Consider the following 26,258-nt stretch of genomic DNA (forward strand, 5'->3'; position numbering starts at 1 on the left):
TTTGGAGAGAAAAAAAGTGCCAAACCCCACTCTCTGCAAGAGAGTGCAGTGTATTCCACAGTTTGCTGTTTGTTCATTTCTTAAGTCAGGCTTCAAAATTATCAATATATAGGCTCTCTCTACCTTACAATCACAATAAAGCATTGTGCTTGGAGGTTACACAGCCAACCTGAGCCAGTTAACTCCGAAATAGTTTAGAAACACCTACTAGAGGGCTGAAATTTTAATCAAGCAAGCCCCACTGACAATTTGCCAAGACTAAAGCCCTTTGCTTTGAACTCAGCAAAGGAGGATTTTGTTCTCAGTGTACACATTCCATTCAGTGACCCGAAAGGCAGGTTTGAAATTTCAAAATGCAAAACAACGTCTGGTTTCATAACAAAACTAAGTATCTGTTTATGGTTTGCTACCTCATAGTCTCTCAAACTTCTGAAGTAGCAAAAACAATTTATTTTTTTTTTAATCAACTAATCAGGGAGTAGATTTTCAGTGTCAATTCACTAGGATCTGATGGATAGAAAGGAACAGTCTTTCTTTCCATGTTTCAGATAAAGGGAGAAATCCCTTTATTTTCCCTTTGGAAAAGGGAGAAATCAAGCTTCTGTAAGCATTTAAAAGATATTGAAAAGTAGAAAGAAATTCACAGTAGCAGAAATGCAACAGTGTGGATTTCAAGTGTCTGGCTAAAAGGAGATACAAGTGAAATTAAGCCTGAATCTTCCACAGTGCCCGGGTGGCTCTGACACCTCTCTAGTTCATCTAAAAAGGCCAGTTTTGCTTTTATCAGGATCAAAATTTGACAAAGTTTTCCCAAAATTAATACAATTAAAACAATTAACACCTATACAACATTCTAATATATTTGAATTGGCATTTTGCACTAAAAATTAGATTGTGAACAAAACTGCATACCAGCTGGGCAGCATGAAAGACAGTTAAAATTACTATAAGCAACTCCTAAGGATGTCACCCATAACTTTATCCTCTTCAATAGCATATAGCACATGGAATGTGCTGTTATTACTCAGGAAAGGGTAGTGTAAAACTACCTTTGCCACATCTCAAGCATGACATAAAGCTGAGCCTACACAGGCAGCTATTAGACAACATGCAAAAGAGACAAAGCAGGACAAATTTGTCATTTATTAGCTATATGTGACAAAAATTCCATTAATTATTTTTTTATTATTGTTTTCGTCATACCTGGCGCTTTTTCAAATAGTCAAGTGCAATTTGGACGTTCTGCAGTCTGTGGAAACGCATCCGACCTTTTTCTCGGGGCTACAAGTGGAAAAGAGTGCTTGTGAGATTTTCTCATCAGACAAAAGAACAAACAGTCTGATTTAAATACATCAGGTAGAACATTTGAAGCACTACAGCTTTAATGAAGTCAATATGTTTGGTGGAAAAGTGTGCTTTAGCTATTTATTTTAACTGTAGTTATTTTTTAGTACAGTGGATGGCAAGAGTGGTCCCCAGCTGCAACTTTGATCCATGCAGGCTGACAGCTGTTCCCTGTAAAGTACTATTAAGGCCAAGAGGGCTATTACCTACAGAAACTAAACATTATTATAAAATATTTACAGTGTATTAAGCAAAACAAAACAAAAGTAATGTCGTGGACCTTTATATTGTTCTAGTAAACTCTGTGACAGAAAAGCTTACCTCTGTATGGAACTTCATGGCTTAATGGCATGACTGCATAATGATTATGATACCTATACATATTTATTTAAAGTATCTAATAAAGATAGTATCTTCCTCCAAACAGAATAATATAACACGAACAGTCCTAGAGTGTAAGTTTAAACTCTTGACTTGGGTAGAAAACTTTAAAACATGAAAAATACTAACAAGTCACTCCCCTCAAACAAAGTCAGAACTATCAAAAAGAAATTGTAAAATAAAAATGAGCGGTGTGTTAATGGAAACATGGCAAAACTGCATGCAGTTAGTGTCAAATCACCCAAGAGAAGAATCACACAGAAAATGCATACTTAGCTGTCACAGATCAGCATGGGAAAGCAGTTAAATTTATACCATCAACATCATATCCAAGTCCTTCTAATCTTCCTTATTTCAGACTTTTCACAAACTTTCACAGCAATAAACTGAAGCAGACTATAATTGCTAGGGATCAGCCATGAATATGAGCATTTCCTCAGACAACCACTGTGAAACACACAGATAAGCCCAAGCCTTCCTCAACTGCCTTTTTTCCCCTATGGAGCATCAGATGCTTGCCAAAAAGAAACATAAGAAAATGAAGTTGAATAAGAAGCATAAACTGAAACAAAAAGAATTTTAATTTCTATTACAGAATCTTCTATTTAGCCCCTTGTTTTTCACACCAATCACTTCAGGATCAAGCATTGCAGCCCTTGCTAACAAGTAGCTTCCACAGATGGAATGAAGGACTGCAGACCTGGAACTTGGTTTTCCACAACAAGGAAGGTATAGTAAACCCCAAAATACACAGTTAGCATCTCAGAGGGGAAATATTTCTTTTATAAACCAATGCAGCATTTTGATTTATGCTGCCCTCCAGAAAAAAAGCACACAAATTCCACTGAAATCACAACTGCAGCACAACACACGGAAGCCAAGGAGGCACTCAGGCCCTATGACAGCAAGTTGCTAAAGCAAATGCCAAAATGCAAGGTCTAAAAAGGCATGAAACAACTCACTCAGACTAACAAGCACCCAACATTTTACATTTTATGAGTAGATATTTCCCTTCTGGATGGGCAAAATATAGAGAATTGATAATTCAGCATTTGTTGCAAGAAACACAAACCCTACAAACTATCTGTATTTTTAGTAGCCACAACATAAAGCTGTCACTTAACTTCTAATCTACCTGCTTTGAAAAAAATCTCTACTACATATGGTAAATTTTAACAAACAGATCTGCACACTGAATTACCTTATTTCGAGATATTACCCAATATTATGGCACACACATCATGCAAAGAGTTAACTGGTGCTTCTAACTAAGAGAAATCAATTTTTTCTATTGATTTCACTTAGAAGAACCTTCAAGTCTTTGTTGAAATTACTGGTATATGGACAATACTGTTTGCAAGTTAAGAAAAACTATCTTAGTTGAATAGAATTATGGTATTTCCCTATCTATTATTTTAAAAAATTATAGCTTCTTGATAGTGTTGTCCAGTATACATTTGCACCATGATTTTGTACAGTTTAATGACAGAAAACAAATAGAAATCTTGAACATTTGTGATTTAGCTGTTCACAGAAAGACTTGAATAAAAATTTGTCTTTACCATACCTCCACTGTAAACACACATATCCTGGTTTATCAACAAAAGTCCTTTTGTCCTTTCTACAGCCCACTACTGCAGCATACCAAACTAAGAATTTACATCAGCAGACACCACACTTCAAACACTGCATTAGTACAGTTATGGGGGTCGGCACCTACCCCCTTATCCTCATCCTCCACATCCTCATGCTGTTCATTTGCGCATGCTTCTGTTGAACTCACCAACCGTAAGGTCTTCAAAAAATCTCGCTCTCTTGGCTAATGAATACAACAGACAGGAGACAGGACAGCAAAAACACAAGACAGACCACAAATGAAAAGAAGAGCATGAAAAGAAGAACATAATGAAGAGAACAAATACCAAGCAAGGGAAGTAATGCTCACAAAGAAAGGAAATGACACCTGAGGAGTGTGTTAGACAATTTCAGGGACATTTGATCCTTGTTATTTGTAAGTTACTCCCTTAAATGCAAAAAGATATTAAGCATCCAATATTTGTTAAAACAAAAATCAGAAAATAAAGGAAAGGAAAGAGCAGAAGAAATAGTGCATATTAAGAAAGGAAGTCTCACTAGCCACAAAAAACAAAGAGAACAGATTGCACTCCCCCACAGAATTCACACCAGCATATTTACCAACAGAAATACAACTTGAGTCTTTGGTATCAGGTCACAGATTACAGAAAATATCAAAGAAATCTACAGCAGTCAATACACAAGGAGTTAATAAACAGAGAAAATTCATAATTAAGAATCTGAAACCATTGTATTATGATCTAAAAGCTTACCAAGGTGTCTCCAGAAAGGACTTCTAGAAGTGAGATTAAGTTATGTCCATCTCTTAGGTCTTCATATAGGTCATTCACATGCTTTCGAACCTGCACAGATAAATGCAAAAAATAAATACATGATCCCTGTTTATAGCTAAGAATTCACACTCATATTAATACATATCTTTTAAAATACAGATAAACCTCAGCTATACCTCAGCATTGCTTTTTTTAATTTCTTCACTTTAATGACAGATTTACAGATGCAAATTAATTGTAATAGACAAAATTCACGTCTGTCTCTGCACTTGGAGTTTCATGACACTTTATATTTATTTAATGAAAAGAAAAACAGTATTAAGCTACAGGTAATGAATGCATGTAGCAATGAAAAAAATCAGTATCTCACAATTTAAACAATATCAGATGCTCCCCTATTTGGACCTAAATAATGACCACTATGATAACAGTAGCTAGAGTCAATGGATTGTAAAAAAATACCCAACAGATATATATTATCAGCAGCATGCATGTTCACTGCAGTAACACACTTCCTAATCAAAGCATGCCATCCACCAACTAACAGCATGTATTGTCACCTCAGGTTTCTCAGTGCTTAGTGAGCTTTCCCAACAACTCACACACCCACCTTACACACCACACCAAAGAACCATGACATTGGGTTGATCTAGTGAGGGGTTGCAATCACAAGGGAGACAGATGGAAGATCCACCTTTACTGACAGGCACAACAAATCTGGGAGATATCTGTCCACAGGCCAACTCCTTGAATCTTACCATTAGCTTAAATACAACTTTATCTGAAATGGCTTAAACAATTCCAGCCAGCTGCTCTTTGAATGTGACACAAAAGGACCTAATTTTTCAGAATACAACATCAGAAATTTTCTTCTTCCTAATCTCTGCCAGAGATGAGCTGTACTTCCAACATGAGACCTATGGGACACACTCTGACTGCCAACACGTGTGTGTGAGGAGGGCAGCAAGAATCAACCCAGATCTTCAACTTACTACAACAACTTGGTTTGCTAAACTTTTGGGGGAATCTTGAGATTCATCCTGTTAATAAAAAAAAATCTCCATGCCTAAGATTAGCTTCATAAATGCTTTTTAGTTCAAGTTTTCTTATTCCAATTTTAAACATGAAAATACCCGGCAATCTGTTTTCACAAACATCATCATCTTAACTGAGAGTAGCATCAGAACATATTTATGCTTGTGCTGAAGAATAGCCAGAACAAGTCATCTAGAAGACTGTTCCATGAGGAATTACAACACATCTTTTCCAAAACGCTTACACAGACTCTACATGCACAGCCAAATTACAATCCAATGCTCTAATACATATACATAAGCTTAACACTCTCACACACACACAAAATACTATCATTTTAAATTTAGTTACATTTTTTTTTAATCCTGCAAGCAATTAATGTAAAAAAAAAAAAAAAGAAAAGAAAAATTGTCTCTGATAATACTAAAGTACTGCCAAGCTGAACAAAGAACAGGTGTTCTCCTACTACATCTCTGGTGAAAGCACAGAAAAGGGAAGCCATATAAATAATTTATATCCCTGATACAAGATTTGATTATGATAAATGCTTGAAAGATGAGAAGCATAACAATCTTTCATTTTTAACCCACATGTTATTTTTATATTCAAAGGACTACATCAAACTGAGTGCTAAACTCTTTCTGTTAAAAGCAGGCAACTTTTCTTTATGACAAAACCCTGTAAGAGGGCTGCCTGTCCCACCACCCAGGACGTGCCACTTTCCACTTCTCTTTGGAAAGCAGAATCCCCAGCCAGAACAGACCCACAGCACAGGCTGGTGGCCAGAGGCACAGGAGAGGACATAAGGTTAAGGACAGGGGAATGTGGCATACATCTCAAAGACACTGCACAGCACAGTTAAAGAACTGTTTGTGCAGCACCAAGTCAATGCCCACACTCTTTTCAACATAAAACTCAGGGGATTTGCCCAGTGTGCAGATATCTGAATTGTGGGGCGAGAAAATACCACTATTTCTGTTCTGTCTGCTTTATCCATTAGACGCAAGATAATTTTGCTATCCTGTTGCTCTGTCTCTCACAGCACACATTTGTTAACCCTCTGTTTGTTTCTTATGCTCTGAGTTTTCCTAAGTATTACAAAGACAACCATCTTCCCCAGTTTATCTTTCTAGAAATCACAGACACTTCAGAGATGAACTCACACTGGATATGAAAAACTGGCACAGGGCTGTCAAAACAGGAAAACCAGCAGTACACCTTATGTATCTGCATAGTTCTGCCACTAGCTGGCAATTACTGTGAGGATTAATTATTTAGTACATACTGTGCCAGTCATCCTGGTACAGAGCAACATAATAAGGAATTTCTTCCGATACTTTGAGCAGCAGATGTGCATCTAAAATACCATAATTGGCCAACTGATATGAGCAAGTATTCACTCAAAGCATCAGATCACTTCTTCCAAAAGGAGCATCTTGCCCTCCTCAAGAGACCCTACACTGACACTTCAGGAAAAGCTTGAAAAATCACCTCTCTCTAACTATCACTTGGGCAACTCTGGTCTCCCAACACAGACAACAAAATCTTTTTCAGCCTCCTTCATAACACAGAGTATCACAAATACTGGATTCAAATGGGAGCCCCTGGACAGATGTGCGGGATCTACTGAGCCCATAGAATTTCACAACAGTTCTTGTGGTTTTGAATAAAATCACAGAATTGTCAGCCCAACATTTTACAAGGTCCACACTCAAAGTAGGTTACATGTTGCCTCAGGCAACTTTTTGCAATATAGCCATGTGAGTGTGGCAGATTTGATAATTCGGGCATGAGAAGAGATTCTTTAAGGAAGACGTGGGAAACACAGAGTGGCTGAGGTGCATCTGACAAAACTTAAACAAGAAAGGCAAAATGGCTTCACCAGTGAAAAGGAGACAGAGGGAACGTAAAGCACTGTTTCAGAAGTGATTCATCTTCTGGCATGTATACTATGATGTTTGTGGTAAGGAAAGCTCCATTCTCCTTGACATAAGCATCAGATATTTTCATATCATCCTTTTCCAGTAAGCTTATGCTTTGCAATCTAGTGCCTTGGGGAATCTCTGCACTATCACCAGTAAAAACAAACTTTTAATACTGTAGCAGTGACAAAGCTTGAATCCTGACCCTAGACCACATCATGTCAGACACTTCAGGGATGATGACTAAGAAGATGGCTGTTGCCTCCAAAAGCTTCCACTCAGATCCCCACACTGTTCTGTGTCTTTTATAAGATTTCCTGGCCTGCCAGGCTTGCTCTCCTCCTCTGTGAGGTGGCATCACAGCACCTGTCACCACAGCCTGCAGTCTGCCTGACAGGGAAAGAAGAGCATGATTCAGCTGTCTGGCCACTACCTAAAGGGCTGGTTTAGGGTCTCTCTTCTTCTCCAGAAGGGCTAATGTTTGCCTAGGTCCTGCTGGCCAGGACCAGATGTCTGTACTGAAAGCCCTTATACATCTCAAGCAGTCCTAGATGCCAATGCTTAGTGAGCCAAAGTTGCACATAGTGATCTCTGGTTTTGCCATCAGTCAAGCCATCCTCCACAGAAAACCTGTTTCTTACAATTTTTATTGATATTATTTGTCTTGATTCTAGAACAAAATCTATGGTTTTACACACTAATGGCTGCTTACAGTTACATGGTAGAAAGGGAAGGACTGTCACTTCCACTGCTGCAAGCAAAACCAGCTCTGTCCTGACAAGGATGCACAGGAGATACCTACCTCTCAGTAGAGCCTGTTGCAACAGGACAAGGTGTAAACGTTCTAAATTAAAAGAGAGTACATTTAAACCAGATATAAGGAAGAAATTTTTTACAGTGAGGGTGGTGAAATATTGCAACAGATTTCCCAGAGAGGTGGATGTCCCATCCCTGGAAACATTCAAGATCAGGTTGGATAGGGCTCCAAGCAACCTAGTCTAGTTGAAGAAGACCCTGCTCATTGCAGGGAGGATTGGACTAGATGGCCTGAAGTTGTGTCAGGGGAGGTTTAGGCTGGGTATTAGGAATAGGTTCTTCACTCAAAGGTTCCTCCACTCTAGATTCTGGTAGTAGGATTCTGGTGGTAGGATCCTGGCTCCCCAGGGAAGTGATCACAGCACCAAGCCTGACAGAGTTCCAGAAGTGTTGGGACAACACTGTCAGGCACATGGCAGAATCCCCATTCTTGGGAATGGTGTTCCACAGAACTGGGAGCTGGACTGGATGATCCTTGTAGGTCCTTTCTAACTCAGCTTATTCTGTGATTTTAGAGGTCCCTTCCAACCCAAACTGTTCTAGGATTCTAGATGATTCTACTGAAACAAGAATCACACCCTTTTTTCTTGATTAGAAGTAAACATGGCAGGAAAATAGGGTTGTGCCCATTTCTGTGTATACAGTGGGTGCACACCCAGCTGATCCTTCAGACTTCATGTTAGGAGGCAGTGTGTTCCAGACCAGCTCCTAAAATGTACAGAGCACATTCTCAACTGAAATAGTGTGTGAAGAAGCAGAAACAAACATTAATATGCTGCAAAATCTAGAGTGGAGGAAAAAGAGACAGGGGAGAGAATAAAATCAGATCAAGCAGGAACAGCTCAAAGCAACGCCCATGTACTGGAGGCCACCAGGAAATCCCTGAGGCAGGTGAGGTAATCACTGTGGCCCTGGCAAGCTGCATGACTTGGAAACATGGCAGAGTTTTGTGCTCACTTATTTGCAAAATTGCCCTTTTTTTAATTACAGGGTCAGGAAAGCAGACTACTATAATCAAATATCTGCCTTAAAAACATCAGAAGACTCCCTTTCCATATTATAATTAAGCTGAACTGATCATTGTGAGAACATGCCAAATTAGACCTTTTCTTATGGTTTCCAGAACAGGCAAAATTAGAATAAAATCTGAACCATACTTATTTTGAATAACTGAAGTTCAGTTGTCAAGACTTCATAAAATCAGTGTCATTACCCAGAATTATAGTATTACAGATCCAGCTGAGGCTGTTCAGACCACATTGCCTGGGAAAGTCTTTTTCCAGTACTGCTCTCCTTGCTTCTGGAAGCAGAGTTAATTAAATGCCCAGCCCAGACGTAAAGCATTACTGATTTGTCAAAGGAAAATGGGAAAAAGCTCAAAAGTTAGAACTGTAAGGGGTGTGTTTAGGGGAAAAAACGGGTCAGGCCTTAATTACAACTGAGGTCACAGATAAGTCCAAATGACAGCTGGCACAAGGCCAGCTGTGAGTTTCACAATAAACTTCAAATTCATTCTTTAAGAATCTGAGTCAATGACTGTGGGAGAAAGATCTCTTAGAACACCCACTCACTTCAGTAACAGTAAAACAATTTTCATCAAGATAATAGATAAATAGTTGAGAGCTCCTATGACTACAGTGTTCCACAGCAAATGCCATCAAGCATTCAAAGAGCTGAAAAACTTCTGTGGCCACTGTTGAGATCCTGACACCCTGATGAGTTTCCCTAATGTTTCAGTTTCCTAAAAACATACTTAAGCTTGTTTTTAAAGGAAAACTTTTATTAAAAATTATACTTATGGGGGAAACAGTTTTCTGTAAGTTTTGAGAACATGCATGTTTTAGTCCTTTCATCTTTAAAACTTAAGAAATCACAGCGGCAATTCTAGCTGCATGATAACAAATCTATGACATAAGTAAAGAATAAAAAAATCCCTCTAATACAAAAAGATGCGTTTGTGTACAAAAATAAAGATTTACTAGCCTGACACATGCTATGAGAAACACTCTAAAATTCTGAAGAGGCTGTAACAAGAGCCATGAAGCATGTAACTGTGAAAATATGAGATTTGTCAAAACATTCCCATGTGACTGATCTGCCAAGGAAGTTGCTTCTTCAAAAATCTTCAAAAGTACTTACTTTACTGCACAGACATCTCACAATCCCCCACGTAAGAATGAGTATGGCTCAAGGCACTGCAGCCCCCTCCCCGCCAGGTAATGCCCCCAGCACACTGCGAAGGGCAGCGAGGCGCTGAGCCGGGCTCCATGGCCACGCCAGGAGAGCAGGGAGCCTCAGCTCCGTGCACACTGACACGCACACCCACAGCCTCTGCTCTCTCATCTCCTGCCCTAAACCCGAAACTTACTGCTGCGAAAAACCCCAACTCCAAACACGCAGCCTGGTCACAATGCTGGTTTTGCACTGAATCCCATACTACACTCATTCTGCCAAACGCAAGCAAGCACGCAGGTTTATTGAAGAGGATTCGATCCCGGTGAGGAGCCGCGGGGCTGCAGGTGGTGCTGTTCCCGCAGCTCCGGGCTGGACACCCCGCCCGGGCTCTCCATCACCCAGGACACCCCACCCAGGACACCCTGCCCGGCTCCCCATCACCCAGGACACCCCACCTGCCTCCCCATCACCCAGGACATCCCACCCAGCTCCCCATGACCCAGGACACCCTGCCCGGCTCCCCATCACCCAGGACACCCCACCTGCCTCCCCATCACCCAGGACACCCTGCCCGGCTCCCCATCACCATCCCGCAGCCAGGGCTGGCAGCAAGCTGGCACACACCCTTGGGCCAGAGCTCTTCTGGCCTCCTGCTCCCTTGCTAGCACAGTCTGGCAAATCCAGCCTTAGGCCTAGTGGCTCCAAAATTCATTTTCACTCTTTTCCTTTTCACTCCTTGCTTTTGACAGTCTAATAATCCACTCTGCAGGAAACAATTCTCGTGGTTCACAGAGAATAAACGGTTCTTTCTGTAATACTCAGGAGGAATTTTTCTGTTTGAATATGTTTCTGGATATTAATTCTCACAAGTAGCAGACACAGCTAATGTTACTCAATTCCTTTATTAAGGAATTCCTCAGTCCTTTATTAAGGGATTATTAAGGATTAATAGTTATTAAATTCTTTACTAAGGATTTCATTAAGAAACATTTAAACAAGTCTCCTTTACAGACTGAGTTCAATGCCCCTGATCTTTGTTTACAGCAGATGTTTTCTAACCGAAGATTCATCCTTGATTGCATCCTTGGATTCATCCTTCAGTGTCTCCTCTGGCCAATGCTTTACATTCTGTTATCATGACAACCATAACATCCTTCCTGTGTTCCATCCCTCTAACAGCCTGTCCTTGCAACTAAAAAGCTCAGCTCAGTCACTTTTTTTTTGCACATTAACCTTCACATTTCTCCCAGACAACTCAATCTCCATTGCTTTCACATACTCAATTTTGCCCCTGCCTTCAATTATTTCCCATGTCTCTGGATAACTATTAATCATACAATAGTTGTATGGCTTTGAGGTATAAATATACTCGGGCTCAATAAAAAAAAAATAATATGGCCATTGCTAAATATCCTTATATTTTTCTTAACATCCCACATTTTTGTTTCATGAAATGCATTCCAGTATTTTCCTAATCCCCAAATCAGCAAATGTGCAATCAGAGGTATAATCTTACATATATATCAAACAGCAGGACATAAACACACACATCGAGGAGTCCTTCTATGGATTTCAGTAGATGTGATATTTGAAACAGCATCATTGTACAGAAGAACTTTAAGCAAGTATCCTAAATGTCACAAGTCCTTCCCACTTCCTACAGGAAAAGAAAATTGGGTCCATTAACACCAAAACAGAATGAGCCAGATAGGAAGGGACCACAGTGGGTCATTTGTTCCAGCCTTCATATTGGAGTCACCCACTGCACAGGATGGTGTCCAGATGGCTCTTGAATATCTCCAGTAAGGGAGACTCCACAATCTGTTCCAGTGCTTGGTCATCTGCACAGTGAAGAAGTTCTTCCTATATTCAGGTGGAAGCTCCTGCGCTTCAGTTTCTGCCCATCGCCTCTTGCCCTATTGCTTGGCACCACTGAGAAGAGCCTGGTCCCGCTCCCTGCCACCCATCCTTTAGACACTCATACACATTGATGAGTTCCCTCTCAGTCATCTCTTCTCAAGGCTCAATCAGCCCAGCTCCCTCAGCCTTTCCTCGTAAGAGAAATGCTCCAGTCCCTAAATAATCTTTTTTGCCCTCTGTTGGACCCACTCCAGGAGCTCCATGTCTTTCTTGTACTGGAGAGCACAGAACTGGACACATCTCAAAACATTTTGACAAAGGGGCTCAAAGGTTCTCTCCAACCAGCATTGATCCAACCACTCAGGATATCCCCGAGGTTCCACTCCACTTACTTATTATCACTATCACAGCACTACCCTCACTGCTATTAATCCACAGTCTTGGTTGTCTGTTTGTAAATTTGCATATTGGCATCAGCAAATCCACCTCAGTGCAGCCCCTGCAGATTCACAAGCAGAAATGCATATTTACTAACATAAAATGGATGTCTACTCCATCACTGCTACAATTTTAAGTTCTAAAATATAAAGTCACAGAGATGTCCAGCAAGTCTAAATATCTACTGCACCGAATTAACCTTCATTTTCTGGATAGCTCAAAGAGAACATGAGGGGTTGATGCCACATGTGGTGTGGCATGTGAGGTTGCATGCCACTCCACTCATACTCCCAGCCAACAACACTGCTTGCACAAGTTGTGATTTCAAGGCACAGCATTCCCATTTCTCTTCCCCCTTTTGCACCACTGTAATTCTTTTAGATTTTTCTTCAGACCAGTACATTTTGTTTTGATGGTTTTGTATATAAGACTAAAGATATTGATAAATTTCAGAAACAACTAAAACAAAGAAAGCGTGACTCACAACCAAGTGGATTTGTTCTCTTGTAACATCTGTTCTCCCCTGTTTAAAATATTTTATTTACAAAGGTATAAATGTGATAAACAATTAACAAGAATATAAAGCAAACATCACTAAACTTCACTTTACATGGCAACCATCTCAAAGAAGGCATTTTCACTGGAACTGTAGGATTAATGCAGATTGAAATCACTAAAGTAATAAAAATATAAGCTTTGCTGAGGAATTTTGCAGCGATCAGCTTCAAGGCTCAAAAGCTGAATTATACTTCACCAGAGAAGGGCTGTGCCTTACAAGGCAGTCAGAAAATAGTAGAAGTATAAGGTTAAAAAGGACTGGACAGATCACTCAGTCCTGTGCAGTCTGGCTAAAAACCACTAGAGATGCTCCTCTAATTTATTCTTGAAAATCCAAATGAAGGAAATGTAAAACACAGTACAAGTGCTTCAGTGTTTGACTACACTTACTTGGCTTTACAGAGAGGGACATTTTTCCTCACTAATCTTCAAACTAAATCTCCTGTAAAATAAACTGATGTTTTTGTTGACCCTTCCCCTAAAGTTTGACCTCATAAATCATGTGTTCACCAGCCTCTGCATAAACACTTTTTACATACTGAGGACACATTATCACGTCTCCCTTCAGTCTTCTTAGCTTCAGACTAAACAAACTCAAATTATCACAACCTACTCTTGATCTTCCAAGAAAAACTATCTTCTTACTACTTTGTTAGAGACGGCTACAAGCCTCTTGTCCACGCAGAAATCAGAAGTTAGGCAGCCAGGCAGAGTTTCACAGCCCAGTGCCCACAATTGTGTCTATGAGAAAGCAGAATTACAGGCTGCCTCCACGTCTCCTAAGCACCACGCTGCCCATAGGCAGGGTGAGGAGCTCGTGTGGAGTTCCTGGAGCTCCCTGGGCACAAGCCAACACAGCCCAGGCCAAGGAATGAATCCTGTGAGGTTTGTGGCAGGGCAAGAACGACAGCTGTTGCTGACAGGACAAAGGGCTGGAGCCAGAGAGTTGCACAGCCAGAGAAACAGGTGTACCTGTCCCTGCAAAGGTGAAGGCACAGAGCTTGAAACCTCACTTGAAGAAGATGTACAGTGAGGGCAGCAGGCACTGGGATGCTCCTGTCAGGGGAAGGTCCTTGCTCATGGGCGTTGCCTGCCAGAGCCAGATGCTGCTGCTGCAGCACCTGACAGCTCCCATGGCAGCAGCAACAGCCAAGGGCACTGCTCTTCCCAGCACCAGCTTAGCTGCAGCTGCAGTCATTATTAATGGCAATGCCCCAGCAAGCTCTGTTTGCTATCCTTTCATCCCAATTTTGTGGCAGTGATGTGCTAAGGAGACTACCTCTGGTAGCATGTAAAAAAGTACAGACATACCATTTGCACCACTTCCCCTTTGTCCACCTGCTTTCAAAGATCAGATGTTCCACAGTCTCTCCTGGGAGAGAAATCACCCTGCAAGGTCTCTAACTCCTCATTCTTTTCTTCTCCTTGGGAGAGAGGTATTATGCTTATTGTAATTGCACACTTCTAGAAGTCTCCCTCCTCCTCTGAGTTCTTAAATAGAATGATAAAATGTTACAAATCAGTGAGTTACTAACTGTTGGATAAATAAAGCTGTGTGACAAGAAAATGTCCCCTACCAAATATTCTTCAATCCACTGTTTCATTATCAGAATTTCACCCTCATCTTATTAAAACATATTTCAGCACTTTATAGAACAAAGAGACCAATACAATTCAGACATTTCTACATTGGTCAAAACTATTTATCTTCTTCTATTCCTTGGTAATGTGCTTCTAAACAATACTTCTTTTTTCTTCATATTCTGACATAATTACAGGGTCTTTCTCCTCTGATCTTCCATGTCACATTAATTCATTCCAAACCTTGTACTTCTCTGATTTTACCCCACACTGCTTTATTAACTCCTTTATACAAACCTTTAGTCCTGCTACCCTTATTTCCACTTCTCATACAGCTCCTTTGTATTTCACACACCTTGAAAGCAGCAGTATTTTCTATACAATGTCTCCTATATGTTCTGCCTGGCTGTAGCCTGCCTTTGAGCCTCTTACACAAACACCTTCAACAACTGCCAGATCTCCTGCATTTCTGCCTCTCCTGTATTGCTCCCCCAGGAGACCCTACCTGTTGCTTTCTCCAGCTCATTATCTTGCTTTGACTTCTCACTTCTCTTTTTTCTTTGAAAAGTGAGCCTGGGATTTACAACCACTTGCTTCCAAATTACCTTCCTTTTTTACATTTTGAAGCAGCCCCTCCCAGCCAGTCCAGACCTATCTAACAAAGCAGCTTTGATAGCAACTTTCTGAATCTGGCAGGCTGAAGGTCTGGCTGGCTGGCATTTCTCACAAACCAGAGGCAGCCACTGCAGCTCCTGCAGCAGGCAGGGAACAGAGCAGCAAGCGTGGTTTGCACATCTGCCTGGGGATGAGCTGAGCTGTGCCACAGAAATGCCTTTCTTACATACAATACTGAGGGCTCCTTCGCAGGTTTCCAAATGCAGAATTCCACATTGTCCCTTCTGTCAATTATGAGGATAAATTATTTTCCCCATTGCTACACAGTTCTGTCTTTCCAATGCTAAGTTAGTGACCAAAAACCCACCATCAATTTTCCTGATACAGCTCAATGCCTCCAATCAACAGCAGCCATACTGCCTTTTTTCTTCGGCCAGGAACATGCCACAGTATTTCAGTACACCCACTTCCCACCACCCTTTGTGTTTCCAACTTGGCCTCACCATTCCTGGCCTCTCCTACGTGCTGCTAAATGTAACTTACCAGGGAGGAATTGTTTAAAGTATGCAAATGTAATGCTAGTAACATTAAACTCAGCTCTAAAACAATCCCTCACCAAACAAAATACACTCCAAACATGCCTGAAGTAGGTAAAAAATACTAAGGTTGGCTGATAAAATATTATTCCAATTAAAATCCTCCTAAGTAGAGGAGCATTGTGATGCTATGTGATTACATTGAAGTGTCCCTGTTCAAGGCACCACAAATGTTTTAACAGAGAACACCTTTCCTTACAGGAATAACATGTTTATTCTTCTATCATGCCTTTTTAGGTCTTCACACTGTCACACATCTACACTACCTCAGGGCAAGCCTTCCTTTCCAGAGTATATGAAATATTGCTGTAGAACAAAATACTTAGGTAATGTCTGTGATTAAATGTTTGAAGATGCTCACTGTCTGGATTCCACACACTGGGGCAAAAACTGCTCCCACTGGAGCCAATGGCACAGTTACATTAGCCCAAAGGGAGCTAGATCAAACCCTAGTACTTCTAAACTGATATATAAATTATTATTAGATACAGATACATCAAAAGTATATAATAAAAATAAGCCCATGCATAATTTAACAATTAATTAAAAAGTCAACACTTAATTGCAAATGCTAGAATTTCATCTCTCACAATCTCCAAGGAATAAATAATATTAAATAAAATCTATGTTGAGAACTAATTGCAAACAATGGACTGAACAAAAAAGAGAATGAATTAATACATTAATATATTAAGTCTATAACAGGGAGCATATTGATTCTAGTGGTTCTATTTCATCATGCAGTCATTGCATGGCAGACTTAGTTCTCCTTATACTCATTCTTTCATATAAGAGCACCTATATAAACCATTTTCTTTAAAAAAACCAACATACATAAAAGCATGTGCTCAACTGGTTCAATAGGGTTGCATGCCATAAAAATATTGATATGCTCAAGCTAGCCTATATTTCATGCATATTTAATTTATTGGTTTCAGTTATTCTCTTTCCTGTTCCCAATTAGTCATGAAGTCTGAATGCATTAAAGAGGATCAAATAAACTTAAAATCTGTGGCACAGTTTTTATTGACTTGAACTTGCTTATTTATTTATTTGCTTACTGGCAGAGAGATTTTTGTGATGCAATTCATCATTATCCTTTAAAAATTTGAACAATTCCCTCCTCTTTTGCAGCTTTAACTTGTGGCACTTGTCACTGCTTTTCCTCAGTGTTTCCTGGTTACCTTACTCCCTCATCTAAACTTTAATTAAACACCAAAAAAGTCCCCAGTTTGCTTGCTGAGCTGCTTTGCAAATGGCTACAGATCATACTAAGCAGTGTGGTTTACCTCCAAATGAAGAATTTTTGAAAAAAATGTGTACACAATTAATAAACCGCAATTGTGCATATTTCCAGAGAAAATACCAAAAACTCCTTTGCACCATTAACTGATGATGTTCTTCAAGAGTTGTTTTTATTTATTTTTTCAGAAGGGCTATGTCTGAAAGAAAAAACACCTCAAGACCTTTTAGAATTAGTCCTGAAAACACAACAGGAGAAAATTTTAGGAGAAAAACTGAAATGTTCTTCTGGCCAGCCATAAGACAGTAGGCATAGCTAAACAATTGAATTCCAAAATAGAGGAGGAAATACTGATCCTTTAGCTGCACTCAATGGCTAAAGCAAGCTGGAAGTGGAATTTTATGGAAGTTGTGCCCAACACAGTTTGCGGCAGCTGTCAGAATGAACTGGGAGGAGAGTATACAAAGCTCATTTGGAGGCACCAGCACAACAAGGAATCGGTCTTAATTTATTTAACAAGGTGTGGGGGGGGGGGGAAGCAGCTTTTTCTAAGTGTGTTTCAAAATCAAAAGGTGTTAAATTGAGATTTTTTTAAAAAGCTACTACCATTAGACTAACACCAGGCACCTCATCCCTCATCCTTTAATACCAATGCAGAGCTACAAAGTACTCATTTATAAAAGCAGAGGTGGGGAATTTTAAATAACATTTTAACTGCAGGCTGGAAAAGAAGATACTGAGAGCAGTGCTATCTAAAATGATAACCACTAGTGTCAGTAAAGTGCCAGCTTTCAGCAAGGAATGACTGAGCTCTATCAGGAATGGTCGATCCTGCTGCCATTAAGGTCATACCTGAACATTTCACAAAGCAATCGACCTAAGAGGCCATTTGCAAACCCTGTGCTGCCTGAAGGACACCCAGGAATCAATAACTTCAGGTTTCTATTCTGAATTATTCATTCAGTCTTTGCACAACAAAAAGCTGTTCTCTCTCTCGCTAATGCACTATCACTGCAATACAGTACATGCTTTTAAACACTGGGCTTTAAAACAATAGTTTTCAAAAGCATTTTGTCCAGCTACTCACAAAAGCCTTCTGGTTAATAACACCTTTTAAACTGACTTTTGGAGCAACTAATGGATGTGAAGGTATGCTGCCCATTGCTCCCACCAGCAGCTTGTTTCTCCCAATGTATGGTCAGCCAAGGGTCCCAAAACCCAGCCCACACTGCAGGTGGCACCAGGGGCTGGGCTCCCTGTCAGTGCCATGGAGGGGACAGCTCTCCCTCTCCACAGAGCTGCCCAGGCACACAGGGTGTTGCTAGAAGGCCAATTAAGAGGCTCTCTAAAACTTTTTATTCTATGAAAACAAAGAAACATTTTCCCTTGAAGGGAAGTGTTCACTCTATCACTAGCCAGTCTCTGCTTGCCTTGCCTTTAGTTCTATTTTCTGTACATCCGAAGTTCTAATAAAGAAACAAAGTATTTCAAAATAGCCTATTTAATCTCTCAGGACTAGGACCTGGCACTACAAAAATATTTTTTAATTGATTTGAAAAATAAAATCAACAACAAAGAGGAATTTATCTGCTTTTACTCTGTTTTCATCAACAGCTTATTTTATTTTATGACTTTCATCTCATCCTCCACCAGTGTTTCATACATGCCTCATTAGTTCCTTAAGTTTTGGGGTTTTGAATTCAAAGGATGTCAGGAAGAATTTCTGGGCTTTCATGGAGGCTGGATTTCTCCTTGGGCACTTTAGGACCATGAGAACACTACACTAGAATAAAACATGCAGCCACAAATTTACCGGCTCGTGTCACATCAAGGGTTACTTACTGCTCAAGCAAGATTTAACACCCTATTTTTACAGCAGCAGAGTGAAACACTTGCTGGAAGCAGAGGCTGCTTCCAAGAAGAGAGGAGAGAGGAGACCTCTGCCCCACCACCACACACACGGGCATGTGAACTCTCCCTGGCAGCTCATACCACAGCAGCAGGCTAGTCTAAAGTCCAATATCTCACCTCTCCAGTCTGTATGTCAACAAGACATAAAAGATAACATTTAAACTGGAGCCACACCATCAGACAGCAAACAGTAGCCTTAGCAACTCTAAAGCTCCAACCAGTCCTCAGAAAATCTGTTATCAATTCAAAAGAAAAATTTCAGCATTAAAAAAAATTAGCATTAAAAAAACTTAGAGACAGTCCACTTGACCTTAAACTGTGGAATTCAAAGATAACTTGAACAGCTGAATTTTGCAAATAACACGCTGCATACCTGTCAAAAACTAGGTATCTCAAGAACACAAGCAGGAAATATTTCTGCAATGACTATGTTTCTACTTTAGCAAAGCACATAACATGCTTTACTGCTCAACTAAACTGACAAGGGACTAACACTGAATTTTAAATATTATGCATTTACACATTTTGAATCTAATGCAACCAGAGATGGGCAACAGACAGCAGAAGAGTAAATATTTATAGTCATCTGGTTCTTTGTGGTTACTTAGTAAACACCATAAATATAGAACTTAATTAGCAGAGTGACAGTAGGCTCCCATGCCATTCCCCAGCAAAATATGGGAACTCATAAAATCATCATTTCTGCTGACCTAGAATAAAACCTCTTAGATATATTGGTATAAAAGCATGCAAATTTGGGACTTTCTCAAGGACTGCAGGAAAATAGGAGTTTAATTAGAATGAGGAAGGAAAGCACTAAATAAAAAAGGGAAATGTGAAAAGAGATGAGAAAAGAGAAAAAATAAAAGCAAAAGAATAATCAGAGCACAGAGAAAAGAAACAGGAAAAAGAAAGCAAAGAGCACAAATAGGAGGGGAAAAAAGATGAAATTAAAATGTGATCCATCCCCAAGCCCATAGTGGGGACATGTCCACATGTGTGGTCTGGTCTTTCCCAAGAACTCTCATAATTTTCACTATCATCTTTTCTGCTTCTTGTTGGACCCTACACATGACAGACATGACTTCCTTTAACAGTCAGTGGAGCAAAAGCATTTCTAGGATAAAATTCATCTTCCCCTTAGGTAGACGTCTTAGTGGAGGAACACTGAAAAGGGCCTGTTCCCTCAGTCATCTGCTAAACCAAATCTGGGTAACCAGCTCAAATAAACCTATTGCAATGCCTGAAATGAGACAATTCCCAAATGGTTCGTCTGAAACAAGGTATTCACAGTGAATGTGCAAATATGAGTTGAATAGAATTTGTATGAAATATGAGGCAGCTGGAAATGAGGTTCAATTCAGTGCACTGCCTAGGAGAAGGCCATTGTCTCTGCTAGAAATGCACTCATTTACTGTGCTATTTTTCTACATTCCCTCCACATTATCCTGTTTGCTTTCTAAATAGGTCCTTATGTCTTAAGACAGAGAACACTTGAAACATTGATTTTAAATCCATAGAAGTCACGGTTCTAGAAACAATGTCTAAGAACAGAAATCTGACAACTTTATCACCACTTGCTTTCAAACTATTTCCAGAAGACAAAGTTGAGTTGCTACATAAATTCCAAGTTAATGGAAGAGCTATAGTCAAAATATATTTGTATGAACTAGAAACCCTTAAATTGAATTCTAAAGTGAGCAATTTGAGATGAAGATCAAGGCCAGCAATACACACAGTCAACACACCCCATCCGTCTCTTCTATCTGTATTCCTCTGCAATCACCCAACCCAGAACTATTTGGAAATGAAGGTCTAAGGCCACTGACCTTGGCAAGCAACGCAAAAGGATTTGGAGTGAACTCTTTACCCTCATTTCTTTATGGGTTTAGAATCCAAATCTCTTTTAAGCTACTCCCAAGAGGCTGACAGCATGGAAATGATGACTATGCATATTTTAGAAATGTGTAAAATGAAATTGTATAGAAATATCATTTTCAGTACACTGCTCTCCTGTAAAATAAGGCACTATTTTTAACCCATATTAAAGGATTGATCTCCAAAAAGCTTCACATAGGCTTTTCTGCATCCCACAGAAAACTAAAGCTGCATTTTTAAAATGCTTCTTTAATACACAAAAACATGAGTCGGCTCTATAACATGACAACAATTACTCTCAATTAGTTGAAGACATGCCTGATGGTTAATTTGGATATTGCATTTTACTTCCTGAGTCCTGGCAACCTTCCTGGATGCTTTTTTTTCCCCTTTAATTTCTCTGAAGTATTCTACAATGGATACATTTCTTATATTATAAACATGAGGCAAAATTCACTAAAGGAAGGCTGCAGAACTGCCTTTTGTCTTTTCTCATTAGCAAGTAAAATTTTCTGCAGGGAGATGGGGCCACTTGGATGTTTTAGGAATAAAGAGAGGAGACTTCTGCACAGAAGGGGTCCCTGGAGCAGCTGTTTCTAGACACAGCATGCTTCCCTTGGGTCTAACAAAATTCACAAAGGGAAACCGATTGGGATGAGCAGTTCTGCGACTCCACACTCACCCTGCCCACAGAAAGGTTTTACGCTGCACAGAGGCTGATAGAAACATGATGGCTGATGGCTCAGTCATGATGAGAAGGACCAAAAGATCCCTCTGCAAGAGAGGTGTCTTACAAAAGACAAATTTGAGTCCAACTTCAGTTCCAAGCCTGGTTAATTTCCCATATTACACTATTCCCAAGAGCTACATACATCCCAAAATTTTTAAAGATGCAGGGGGAAAAAAATCCACAACCCTGTAGGAACTCTCTTTTGTTTCGGTGTCCAATATTGCTCAAATATCTGCAAGAGTAGCCACAAGAAAGAGAAATAATGAAGTTGTTCCCTAAAAAACTCTATTTTTCTCTAAACATGAATACAAGGAGATCTTTCCAACAGAATTTTAACATTGCACTCATTAATTAAATCTCAACTCTGACAGTTTTTATTTTCATCAACTCAGATACATTTTCATCTAATGTGAATTTTACATGAATTCAACCTCAGAGTGAGGGGGAAGATCAAAGGAAGTTATGTCAAGTAATTATACAATCTGTTTCTCCAGAGACAGCAAATTTAGCAAATTTAGAACTGAAGGGCCATGCAGTCAAGGTGAACTCACAGCTTTTAGTTCTCTGTCAACTAAAATCTGTACACAGTGTTAAAATAATATGGTCTGTCCCTGAAGCAAAGTTCACTGCTATTGAAAAGAAAGATATTGAAAAGTGACTTTTGCCCCTGGAAAGCCTTATTTCTAATCCATGAGCAGCATATTGATGCCACAGGATAATCTAGAGATCTCTCAAGGTCATTTCCCTCTCCTCAGCATGGTATTTCAAATATTTTTTCCTTCACTTGCTTTTGCTGTGGTACTACAGCCATGACACACAAATTCCAAAAATGAGCCAAGCCTTATAGAAAGAAATCAACTTAGACTCATTTTAATTTCAAATTCAAGTACTCCATCAGATCATCCTTGGGCAGCATTTCAACTCCCTCATGACTCCTCAAAGACAAAGCACACGCATAAACCTCACAATTTAAGATCTTCCTTACATGTAACACAGCTGCATCCTGAAATCAAACATGTTGTAAAAGACACAATCACTGCTGTAGCAATCAGTCATCCAGACAAGACAGAAATAACAACTGACCTTCATGAGATGCTGATTTATCCATTTTGTGAATGTCTTCTTTTGTACTTTGTCACGCTCATCTAGAGGAAAAAAGGAAAAACAAATGTTTTAACAGCTCTACAAATCATGCAGAAGATTTTTTAAGACCTTTAGAAAATTACTTTTCTAATAAATTTTAAAAACAGAACAGCCTGCAAAAGCTCCAAAATGTCTAATCAAAATAATAGCACAGAAATTGGGTTTTTTTCAGTACATCACAGCACGATTTTCCTGACACTCCAGGTGAGTTCCTCCAGGGCAACAGTAGCCTACTGACAAAAATCTAACTGCCTTGAAAAAGTAAACTGGCACTCACAATGCACTGAAAAGGTCATGGCAAACTCTTAAGAACTATAAATGCTACTCATGGTCTATATCATCAAATTGTTACTAGTGTATTGGGCAATAGAAAATTTGTTGTGATATGAAAGCTAACTTTCTCAATCATTATGCTTTTCAACTGGCACAGCACCCTTGTTCAAACACACAAGGGCTAGTTACAGCTTCAGCCAGGGAAAGGACTCCCAACCCTCTGCAAAATAAGCAGGGATGTCCACTAACCCAGGTATGGGGCCCAGCCAGCAGTTTGCTCCCTGGCATGACAGTCAGCATCAATGATTGCCCATGAAATGCTGAGCAGAAATAATAAATGCAATGGACTCGGGGTAAGAAAGCATCCCACTTATGGATAGGGAGCATGTGTTCTGCCAAGCCACACTGGAGAAAACCTAACAACCACCCCAGCACAAGAGCTATCTCCAGCTACCTGAGCAGGGCCACAGCCAGCACAACAGCTACAGAGCCTGGTCACCATCCCAGGGCTCCCCAGAGCAGGAGTCACAGTGTCTCAGGACTGGGACCACCTGTGCCTGTCTAAAATAGCAAGAGTCCTTCAGTCCTGTACAACACAACTGCAGCTGTTTCATTGACTCAGGCTACTTGCACTGTGGCTGAGAATGAGCAATGGGCTCAGGTAGCAAAACAAAATCCCTATGTACCTATTGCCATCACTAAAAGACTGAACCAGGTCCTGTATTTTACATTAAAAAATACAGTTTTCAGGTTGGTCAACTATAACAATTAATAAATTAAAATAAATTCACAGAAGGTCTTTCAAATCCATAGTACGATACTGAAGTCTTTCAAAACAGCAAGATATCATACAAGAGTTCATCCTGGGCCAAACTGAGCACCTTATGGGGTTCCTAACAGCAGTGAGAAATGACTGTTGAGGAACAAAAGCAAAAAGAAAACAAGTAAAAGCCTGTGAAGCCTTTGCATAGCCCTCTTATGTGACTCACAGACTTTATACATGTTCATTCATATCTTTGCATTTAATAGTCATAGATACATTTTTTTTCTGTTTTTTTTCCAATCCTTTTTAACACATCCATAACTTTTACAGCCCCAGCTCACTGTGGCAATGAAATCTTCAGGCAGAATGTGAACTGTGCTTGTACGTTTGGCTCTGTGCAGAAGAGGTGCTGTTTCCTAAATGCTTTTTCCACACCACTCAACATATTCTAAGCTTCCGGCATATGCTTTTTCCCCCCACTTCATAGCTCTACAGTCTTTTCTTCTACTTGAAGACCCAAATAAAGAGGAGATAGAGAAACTAGAGAGCAAAGCTGTACTACTGGGGAAAAAAAAATCTGGCAGATTAAGAAAATCTTTTGCTATACATATATTTCTCCATAGCCTTCACCTAACAAGACACCATTTCTGACGTAAGTGATTTATCATAATAAAGTGGAAGATTTGATTAAGTAAATGTAGAGAACAGAAAATATCAGAAATAAAATAAGTCCAGAAACACTTTCACTTTTAACTGTTTCATTATGAGTACTCTTTTTAAAAGAAGACAAAGTTTCTCAACTGCAGGATTTCACAATGTGTACAAAGTGTCTTTTTTACTAAGGTAATCCCACCTCGTTTTGACCAAATACACAGAAGTTTACATTTTGGTAAATGTTACTTTGATGACAGTTAGAAAAACAAAAGGTTGAATAATTCACTTTCTTGTATCATGTTAGAACACAAAGTCATTATTCATTTCAACTCTGTTTTCAATTAAAATGCTAACATACACAAAAGAATTGATGGTTACTACCCTCGTTCCTTTATATATACATATATATTACACAAACACTCAGAAAAATTCCGTAACTGACAGACCCAAATGCATAAGGAAGAGGAAAGCTGACACCTGTCATGTTGTGACAGACATCAGTATTAAAGGGGGGAAAGGCCACCAAAACACCACAACTGTGATTTTAAATCTAAAACCCAAATGCCCCCAGAACAGCAAATGCACGCCAAGAGAAAAAACACAGCGCCAGTGTTCAGTGCGCTCGAGCTCAGAGCACAGCACACCAAACGAAACTCCCCAGATGAAGCAGAAAACAGGTAAATGACCACATAAACACCAGCTGAGGAAGGAAACCCACAGAAAGCCCCCACAGAGAGCTCTGCCCTGTCCCGCAGGCAGCCCCGCTCCGGCTGCGTTACTGACCCATGCAGCACATGATCCCCACCAGCTCTGCATTCTGCGCCTTGGTGTCCTCACCACACTCTCTCATTCTGCCCTTGGAGACTTCAGAGCTCCCTTTCTCTTCAGGGAAAGGAGAGCCAAGGAGTGACCAGGGCTTCTCCTGCCTGACACAGAGTAGCAACACCCCTTTTTTAAAAAAACAGGAGCAAACAGCCCATATGCTGTCCGAGCAGGCAAAACTGTGAGCCCTCTGGCTTTAAGTCAGAACAACAAGATAAAAATTAAGGATCTGTGTTTGAGGGGTTTTTTTGAATGTTTAGGTGCACTAATAGATATTTGAGTACAAATGTTGAACTTTCCAAACAAGGAAGTCTGGTTTTTTTCCTCTACCAGCAGCGAGCGGCAAGGAAAGAGTCACCCTGAACCCAGCAGCCAGATACTCATTAAGGTAATTTAAGAACACAGGTGAAGCAGGAGTTGCAGAAAGAAAGCACATATTGTTAGATAATCTGATCTACAGATTATCACAATTAACCCTCTGTGGTTAATTAATCAACTTAAGCTCATCCACTTTTATCTGCAGACACTATTCAGATATATCAGACAAACTCAAAGTTTTTCATGCTTTATGTGCCTGGAAAGTAGCTCAGTAAAATGTCACCCGTCTGAATAACTTCACAGCCCATTTTATGAACCTACACTATAACACAGAGGCATCTAAAGAGGTTTCAAATTGGAGTATTTCAGCTTAAAAATCAGTTGCTGCAACTAAGGTCTCCATCTGTGCACTTTTGATTTCCTCAATTCCAAGCACAAACTCAGGAGCCAGATCCTTCTAACACCAATGCTCCCTTCCACAAACCACCAAAAATTACATGGCTCTGAGTGTCTGGAATCAGAACAGCTTCTCTGGAAGTCAAGTTCACTATCAGGATTACACCAAAGGCAACATATGGCATTGATGTCTTTTCAGTGCTCTCCTGGGGAGAATCACAAACCTGCTTAGGTTGGAGAAGATCTTTAACAGGTAACAATCAACTGCCAAGTCCACTGCTAAACCATGTCCCTAAGTGCCACATCTAAAAGTCTTTGAAATACCTCCAGGGATGGTGATTCAGTTACTTTCCTGGACAGCCTGGTCCAGCGTTTGACAACCTTTCTGTGAAGAAATTCTTCCTAATGTCCAACCTCAACCTCCTCTGATACAATTT

The 26,258-nt window shown here is 39.9% G+C and overlaps 1 protein-coding gene across 6 annotated transcripts in view; it reads right to left on the reverse strand.

The window, feature by feature from the left end:
- Positions 1-26,258, reverse strand: part of DST (dystonin) — a 290,047-nt gene that overhangs the window by 179,647 nt on the left and 84,142 nt on the right. For all 6 annotated transcript variants that reach the window (XM_054279827.1, XM_054279824.1, XM_054279823.1 and 3 more), the window contains 3 exons: positions 22,536-22,597; positions 4,074-4,163; positions 1,204-1,281 (listed from right to left, as the gene is read on the reverse strand). In XM_054279827.1, the coding sequence (XP_054135802.1) occupies positions 1,204-1,281; positions 4,074-4,163; positions 22,536-22,597 (230 nt within the window). The remainder of the gene's footprint in view (positions 1-1,203; positions 1,282-4,073; positions 4,164-22,535; positions 22,598-26,258) is intronic.

Source organism: Melozone crissalis, unplaced genomic scaffold (genome assembly GCF_028551555.1).
Source record: "Melozone crissalis strain CALT ecotype California unplaced genomic scaffold, PUWL_Pcris_2 ptg000027l_1, whole genome shotgun sequence".
Taxonomy (NCBI): Eukaryota; Metazoa; Chordata; class Aves; order Passeriformes; family Passerellidae; genus Melozone; species Melozone crissalis.